The sequence below is a fragment of the Conger conger genome, chromosome 4 (genome assembly GCF_963514075.1).
Source record: "Conger conger chromosome 4, fConCon1.1, whole genome shotgun sequence".
Taxonomy (NCBI): domain Eukaryota; kingdom Metazoa; phylum Chordata; class Actinopteri; order Anguilliformes; family Congridae; genus Conger; species Conger conger.
In genome coordinates this window covers 49,027,217-49,036,409 of record NC_083763.1, presented here as the reverse complement: position 1 = coordinate 49,036,409, position 9,193 = coordinate 49,027,217, and the positions used below count along the sequence as shown (strand labels likewise).

The 9,193-nt window shown below is 37.1% G+C and overlaps 1 protein-coding gene across 1 annotated transcript; it reads left to right on the top strand.

The window, feature by feature from the left end:
- Positions 1-2,363: 2,363 nt before the first annotated feature.
- Positions 2,364-8,784, top strand: LOC133127496 (neuritin-like). Its single transcript, XM_061240433.1, has 3 exons — positions 2,364-2,577; positions 5,926-6,070; positions 7,395-8,784. Exons 1-3 carry the CDS (start codon positions 2,523-2,525, stop codon positions 7,621-7,623), a joined length of 429 nt encoding a protein of 142 aa, XP_061096417.1. The 5' UTR covers positions 2,364-2,522; the 3' UTR covers positions 7,624-8,784.
- Positions 8,785-9,193: the final 409 nt, after the last annotated feature.

The window sequence follows — 9,193 nt, the reverse complement described above, 5'->3', positions numbered from 1 at the left end:
GACACAAATAGAAGAGCAGTTTTGGTTGGCACACACACATAGTAAAAGTAAAAGCCTGTGACTGACAAACGCTGTTATACGTTTCAGATTATCTTTGAATGTCTGCATATGATTGATTGAAGTGATATTGTATGTAATATTGGGATAGTTGTTCACTATTTCCTGCAAAATCTCTAAATTATGGTGGATTTGAATTCCAGGCATTACAGTCACCCGCCACAAGAGGGTGAAGACAATGCGCAAATGTAGGCTACACATTCCGTCAGTCTAGTAAGCATCCGTTCAAAACGTGTAAAATGCCTTAATATCTATTCCCTCTGTCACTATTCATTTTAAAACACAGTACCAGGACGTTCCCAGCAGCCGTTACTAATGAAAAAGGATATTAACATAAAACCCAAGTCGAGTGGAATTGAATTTTTTCCATGAACGGCAACACAAGGCTTTTTATTCGCCGTGATATATAGCCTCATTGACAGGCGTTTGGTATCCGTATGTGTTTATAGCCTGAGAGGGGACTGAATTAAAACTGAACACAAACTAATCGGCTAAAAGTCGCTTTTTGCTTTAAAACCTGTCCACTCTAACACTCACTTCGGTGTATCGATTTAAAAAAATATTCCAAAAGAATATGATATTCATTAAACGTCTAAATGCTGCGCTGATCAGCGTTTATATATATATATATATATATATATATATATATATATATATATATATATATATATATATATATATATATATTTTTTTTTTTTTTTCCAATGGTGTGCAAAGATGAACAGGAGATATCCTTCGATGCGAAACCGTCCTTTTGTGAGAAGCTAGCACTGCCTTCCTGCAGCCACGAATCTAAATGCACATCATGCAGTCACCATTATTTTAAACGAACTGTCTGGGGACCTAATTACTCGGGTTTGGGATATGTGCACGGCGGAGGGACAGAAGTCTCTGTGCTGGGAGAAGTCGGTCAACTCACTGCAGTGGACTCCTTCGGCAAGTGTGGCAAAGAAAGTATTGCAGGCTATACTGTATGTTTAAATAATTTCTAAATCCCATTTACGTCAGCATGGAGATGAACAAGAAAATCCTTCCCTTAATAGTCTTCTCACCCCGGGCAAATCAACAGTCCGTCCTACACCCCACCATTATGCCATTGAATAGGATTTAGCCATTGGTATCTATTTTAATCACATATAAATCAAACGCAGTTATTTTCAATAACATTGTTTTGTGCTCATGGTGGTATCATAATGTTTTTGGGCATATGGCACTGTAATTCATTTGTACATTAGGTAGCCTACCGAGAAGATTTGTTCAAAAGCAAAATAACCTTATGTTGTTATGTTGCAATATTGTAAATTCTACTGAGATGATATTGTTAGCTCATCTTCACGAATTGCTGTCTTTGTGGAAACTATAGCCTGTTTTCTACGTTACGCGCCATTACTATTATCAAAGATTAATTTGATATATATATATATATATATATATATATATATATATATATATATGTATGTATATATATTTTAATAGGCTACTTTTTAATGTAAATTGGAAGGCTATGACAGACGATAATTAGCGTTCACATCGTATCTCAAAGTCCTAGGACAATAAACTGGTCAAATATATTACATAGCATGTGCGGTTTAGGCCAACTATATGTGTTAACCACAAATAATTGACCTGAGGTCACCTCAGGGCATCTTCTAGCCAGTGGCTGGAGAGCAAGTGGCATCTGTCGCACTGTTGGAAACAGCACACTGGGTTCGCTATGCAGGAGGCTACACCCACGACCAACCCACCCACACGCAAGAAACAAGAATTTAGAGATATGTTTGGGTTCCCTGAAGGGAGTAGCATGACCGCCGACCGCCGAAGCTTTAAAAGCAGTGCAGTAGATACTGAGATGTTTCAGACGAAAACAAATATAGATCTGGCGTTTGCATGATCGGTGCGTAGGCAGCATGCTAAATATTTTGAATAGTTGCTGCACATGCTATGACCAGTTAACAGAAAACCTCGCAAGCCGCCAGACTGTGAATTCATAACGAATCAGGCAGGACACCCATAATGTCACACTTCTGGGGAGGTATAGGCCGCGGTCACGACTGGGTCAACACGTCCATCCCTGAAGTAAAAACATAGCCTAAGCCGTGGTCCTCTGTGTACACGCGCATGCATGACCCACGTGTGGATATCTCAGTAGTCTGTACAGGGAGAAACAGAAAAGGGCTTGCCTTATCTAGCAAATGAGAGAATGAGGAAAGGGGGTTTGGCGAAGGTTCCTACGTCAACCAGGCCATGTGGGCGTGAGGGAAAAAGGCATTACCGCCTTCGTTTAATGTGGTACACCATCGCAATTCTCCTCTTCTTTCCATCCGCGGAAGAAATGGTAGAGGAACACACAGGAACTTATCACATCAGCTGGAGTTGATAGCAATGTCTGATATGCAGAATTTCCTCTCGTTTCTTCTTCCAAGTATTTAAGATCTGAATTCGCCAATGGTTTTACCACACGTAGGATGGGATTAACTTGGGGCGGCAGATATATCGCACTGTTTCTTGCAGTTCAGTTAGGTGAGTCTTTGCATGATATATTTTCTAGAATGGATAAGTCTTTCTCTTACTTTTTGTATGATTACAATAGTAGGCTACCTAGTATGTTCTTTGTATGTTTTTACCAGAGCAGCGAAGAAGTGGCTACAAACAAGGAGAATATAGCCTATTCTATCATTTTTCCAACATTAATTGTATAGCCTAAACGCATACATTATTGCTTCATTTCGCAGTCGCGTATGAGACACGATCCCGTAGGCTAGTGTATGTTGAAGTAGGCTATTTAGGCTATGCGCTGGATGAAAAAACCCACATCAGAAAATCACATAACTTTTTATGTAGACTATTTATTTCAAGATTTTAGAATCAGGTCTCATTTGACCTAACAGTTAATGTTCATTCGTAAACTTTAAATGTAGGCTATACCCTATATCGCCTAGCTTATGTCAAACCACTGAATATATTTGTAGTATGTTAAATGCAGGCTACCAAATTGTAGGCAATTTCGAAATTAGGGTAATCTCTGCAAATTGTCCCCCCTTCCCAGCACGCTTCTTAAACTAGCCTATTGCCAACATCAATCTATATTATTATATTCTCATCTCTATTAAGCGGGCAGCGGTAATCACAGTGAAAATAGACAAATAATTCACAGCCAAACAACACTGATATAATGCAAAATATTTTATATATTTTTACTTGATGAAAATGATCCAAGATAACCAAGATAACATTAATTTGCCGCAACCGAAGGCGTCAAATGCACACTAGCGCTTAGCCTATACATGTTAAGTATTTTTTAAACGGTGCCTTGTGATTTGAAGTGAATATAGCCAAATACTCACATAAACGAATAAACACGACTGCCCCCGACAACGTTAAAATAGTAAAACGAGTTTAAAGCGTAAAAGTTAATTTAACACCATATGATGAGGCTAAAGAAGGAGGCTGAATAAAGAGAAACAACGCTTTAGCTTACTATTATGATAATTATAATTTCCACTTGGTTTTATATGCTACTGTATATTTTACACTGGTTATCAATGTTTAGACATTTCACCGTGTATCCTTAAAATTACAAAAAGGAAAACATTATATTTTTCAGACTATTAGCTCAGATCGGAGTAAAATAGCCAACATTAAATGTGAACTCAACGTTTGTTTGATTTTGCACCCTTCTGCGCCGAAAGAAATACAGCTATCCCGCTAACGTTGTACTGAAACTATGCTACTGCAGTCAATTATTTCAGTTTGGCAACAAATAAAACTGGATCAAACGCGTTGATACGCCCAGATCTAACGCAAATCGTTACTATTTTTGTTACATATTACATCTTAATTTGTGTAGCCTAATGACAAAATGCAGCAACCATGGTGCGCTTTCAATTTCTGATTAGCCTACGTAGAATTATATCGTGGGCTGCGATTAGAATAAAACTATAACCTAGTTCCTGTTATGTTCAAAGGCTGGCTGTTTTCGTTTTACTCTGTAGTGTATTCATCTCTTGCATATATTGAATTTTTAACGTAGCAACTATTTTGGCTATAAATGAATACATAGCTAAGTAAAACATTTAACATTAGAAGCTGTTCAGCAAAGCCTGGGATAGGTGTTAGACATTCATACGAATATTTACGGCTTAATTATCCTATCGACTATCGAGAGATGTTTTATTTATAACATTGAAATGGTTCTCCTTGCAAATTGAATACATACAAATATGTATATAACCAGGCTGCGACTGATTAAGTTTTTCACGAGATTAGTTTCGTCGCTGAGGTCGTTACCCAAATTGTTCCATCAAATCTAGCCTTTTCTCTGGCCTGTGTTCAAAAACGAATGCGGTCACATTCTCCAGCATATTGATTCTGGAGTTGAATTAAAACGAAATATCAGAAAATGATAAGCTCATTCATTTTGAGTTGATACGTGCACAGGTTAGGAAGCTAGAGGAGCGTGTCCAAAAACGCACCAACAATTGAGAGTCGAATCTTGCAGTCCCATATGCAAGCACATTTGCAATAGACAATAAATCTAAAAAAAATAAGAGCGTTAGTTCTAAATCACTACGTGGTTACATTATTTTACGTTTTCTTTATTTCACACGCCAAACAACGATGAACAGTCACTAGCAACAACAACACAACACATAAATTACATTTATTATTGGTGTATAATGTGAATGTATATGGAGGTATATAAAGACGTATAACGAGTAGTTATGTAAGCTAAAACAAATGCTTTAATGAAGAGTCGTTTTATCAGTCTTCTTGTCGACATTACTATTATATCTTTTACATGCACCGACTGATCCATCTAAACAATGCTGCTCAAGATGAACGGCTATCAGATAACAATCGTATTGTTATCTAACAAAGGCTATATATTTAGTACCATGTATGTTGTATCAGTGATAGCTACGCTAACCGTAGTAGCAGGTAGTAGCCTAATAGGATAATAGTAGGCTAGGTGGTGTCCAACAAACCATTCTTTTTTTGTCCCTCCCCTTGCCTTGATCTCCCTCAGAGTTTCATTGACCAGTCCTACGCCGACACCAGTCTCTCATACCCGCCCTCAGCGAACTGAATAGGTAGCCTATAAATAAGGCAGTCTACACGGTCCCTATGTGGAACCGCAGCCGTTCACCCGGCGCTAATCGAATTGTAACAATATGATCAATTGACCCAATCCCCGATTTAACGAACCACGACCGACAGGATGGGAAAACACGTCACGCCCACGAACATTCCAAAATTAATTTACAACAAAAGCGGTAGCCTACCATTTAGGGAATTCGTTATTTTGTCCATCATAGGTTTATGGATGTTCTTAATTTCTTGAACCGATATTGATACCCAAACCACCCCAAGCACACCAGCTCAAACCACGCACACATAAACACAAAAGAAAGACGTCCACCGTTCTTACGCATTACCTCATCTTCCTTATCTGCTGTTTGTGCGCAGCAGCAAGGACGCACTGGATAGGCATCTGGCGCATTCTGAAAGACTAATAAAGGAACGAAAGTACTGTAGCCTGTAGCTGAAATTGTAATTAAAACTTTTTTTTCTGATCATGGTATAATGAACATTAAAGTATGTAGCCTACATTTAAATCATAATTTAAGAAACGACAGTGGTTTTACTTTTCATTACATTTTCTCGCTAAATCGACCTGTAGGGTATAGGCTATCGGCTATCTGTTTGCTTGTTGATGTAATGTTTATTAAAACGAATAGCCTACTTTTAGTCATACGTTATGACAAGTGCAGCCGTCATCCCATCTCTACCGGTGCCGGTCACAGAGTCACAATGTATAGATGTAATTGTAAATGTAATTTGCATGTAATGTTCTTTCTCTAATTTCAGTGTATCTGCTACAGGCAGTGAGAGCTGCGGGGAAATGTGACACTGTATTTCAAGGTTTCTCAGACTGTTTATTAAAACTGGGGGAAAATATGGTCAACTACCCACAGGATCTGGACGAGAAAACAAATCTACGGACCATCTGCTCGTAAGTTGATATAAAAACTGAAGAGTACAGGCTACCCAAAAAGTGTGCAGACATACGTCACATATGACCAAGCTACAACTGAAACACAGATGGCAGGAAAACCCCCCACATTAATTCAAATGCTGGCTCATCAAAATCTCCAGCAGCGAGAGTACGAGTTTCTCTATTCAATTCATAGCAATTAATTGGAAAGAGAATAACCAATTTTACATGCAAGGGTTATGGGATGAACACCCATAAATGGATTGGATTAGATTGGTTTTAGATTGGATTAGACTCGGAGGTGGTTGATCCAGTCAGATGATTGGCTAAATCAGTTCGTTCTTATTCGTTTCATATTCAAAGCCTGTATATACTGTAGTTGGGAAAAAACATCACTTTTCAGGTGTAGCTTTACATGATATTTATTTCAGTCTTACTTATTTTCGACAGACCGAAAGCCTTGTTTTTAAAGTGTAAATTAGCTAACGTGGCTGTTTATGTGGGGATATAAATTATTATGTTTCACATTTACAGAGATTTTTTTTTTACAATTAAAACACGTCCCTGAAATCGAATATCATGCCAGAAAATGTATATTATTTAAGATACATTAAATATTCATTTAAGTATTTTAAAACAATTTCTATTCGTATTTGTTCCTGATATGTTGTGTATTCTACTGCTGTTAGTAAATCTTTATAAGAAAACAGCTGATAAAGGGTTAAATGTGGGTCAGGTGCATGCGCATCTCTAGAGACCCCACTATGCAGAGAGGAGGAGATAGAGAAAGATCCAATTTCCCATGTAGAGTTGTGGGTTGCCCCATGCATTACCCTATCACAGTCAAGAATAAGAGACTTTTGAAGTCTAAACTAGGCCGATAAATTAATAGAAAAGAACATGACCCATATATTACCTTCTCAATATGACCATGGCACGTAACTAGCTATTTTGTATCCTTATACTTTAAACCGTGTTTGCTTTCCTAGCAGAACAAATGAAAGGGAGTCGGTTGAAAAAAAGGTTTTACTGTCCATAAAGTTATTCTGTGGGACATTAAGTGTGTTTAAATGTTAATTAAACATTAAATGTCTAGATAATTATTATGTAATATCGCAAATAGGGACTTATAGTCTGGGCTTGTACTGAGAAACTGTATTCAGTACACGTGTCAGGAGTAAAGCACAATATTTTCAAATGGTCTATCAAACTACTCTTGAGTAGCTATTTTTAATTATTCCCATAGCTCAAAGGGTGACGGGGTTGTGTGAAATATAAAATTAGGCCTACATGCACGTACATAAGTGATTGCAATATTTTAAAATATGCTTCTGGTTTGCAGATACTGGGACAACTTCCATGCATGCGCCTCAGCTGCGCTGGCGGACTGTCAAGAAGGAGCGACGGATCTATGGGAAAAACTCAAAAAGGAGTCAAAGAACTTGGAGTTTCAGGGTAGCTTATTTGAACTATGTGGTGGAGGAAATGGAGCATCTAAATCAAGAGTCCCGTTTGGCTTCATGATGCTTCTAACAGCCGTTTCTGCGTTGGTGACTTGGTTTGCATTTTAGCAAAGGAAGCGAAGATGAAGACTCAATATGAAACACTTCTCAAAAAATCTTGTGAAAATATTCATCGTCCTCTTCATCTATATGGATTTATACTTCCGAAGACCAGCTTAATCAGAAGAAGACCACCTAACATTGCTTGAGTCATTGACTGGACATCCTTGGGAAATGCTCAAGCATTTTGACGGATCTTTGGTCAATCACACTTTGGGGGTCCTTATTATGATAAACCTAACAAAACCTAACAACCTAACAAAAAAAATATTATGAACATTATTTGTTACTTCATTCAAACACTAATACATAAATTACATTGTGAAATTCCATGTTAGAAAAGCATTTACTATAACTAAAATCTGTGAATTTGAAATAGGCTAACACAGTTGCAGTTTACCCGGACCCTTTCTTGGTACTTTATTATTTCTTTAATTTTAGTTAGGTTTGATATTTTCGTTTGCTAAGCAAATGTTTATATCACCCTAAGTATGCCTAAATCAATCGCCAGTAAACGTAGGCTATTTTATACAGTAGGCTACTTACTTCCAACCACCAGAAAAGGCGGAAATATAAAATATTTTTAAAAAGGCAACTCAGGAACGGCTTCAGCCAATGTACAACTGTAATAAATTATTACACCAGGCAATGACAAAGGCAAATGACATCCCGAGCAACAAGAGGATGACGAAGGCCTTCCATGACTCATGTGAAACAAATGAAATAACGTGCACTCTTCTACTCCGGTCCACACCGCATTTGTTCTTCTGAAAGAATATGTCCTCACATACATAGCTTAATGAAAAGATGTTTCAAAAAGTTTCATAGCACAAAACATGCAAGCGATAAAATGAATTATAAGGGTAAAGTTACATTTGCTAGCTAAATTTGATGTTGCCAAGGCACAGACCACGTTTCACTGTATTTTGAACTGAAATAGTTTGTTAGTTCTATTTGTTTGTGTGTCTGTTTGTCGCTTGTGTGATTGGTTGGCTGGAACCTGTGATTTTGAACAGAAATATCCCAAAACTATATAAATAAAGAAATAAAGAAAAAATAAATATATGTATCAAAATATTTTGGAAAAAATGGAACTGCCCAATCCAAATTGGTTTTAAGACAGATGACATCATCAGATGGTTACAAAAAATGAAAATATATATTAAATAAACCAGCTATTGTTTGAAAACAAGTGTGTGGTCTTCATTCAAAATTTATATTTTTAAAATGTTTTATGAATGGTATGTGTATGGGATCATTTAAATAAGAGCATAATTCAAAATACTGGGAGATGCTAGTGCTGTTCTAAGCACAGACAAATATGTTTATAATTGATAGGATAACCCAGATCAAATGACACTGAATCGCCTCCTTATTGATTCGACAGGAAATAGCCTACAGCTTCAGCTTTGAACAATGTGTGATACGATGGAGTCGAATGTTTCCTGCAGAAATAAATGATTTTATTTTCAGGAAAAATAATGGCCATCTCAATGGCAATGAAAACCCATTCCAAAACCTTGTGGCCATGGAAGCTACATTAAGTTATGTATTCTCTCTTTTTTTTTCTTCTTTTTTT

Excerpts from the sequence above, each read along its gene's own strand:
- LOC133127496 (XM_061240433.1), top strand. The coding sequence starts at position 2,523 with ATGGGATTAACTTGGGGCGGCAGATATATCGCACTGTTTCTTGCAGTT. Across the intron at positions 2,578-5,925 it reads GTTTCTTGCAGTTCAGTTAG|TGTATCTGCTACAGGCAGTG; the intron begins GTGAGTCTTTGC and ends CTCTAATTTCAG. Across the intron at positions 6,071-7,394 it reads AATCTACGGACCATCTGCTC|ATACTGGGACAACTTCCATG; the intron begins GTAAGTTGATAT and ends TCTGGTTTGCAG.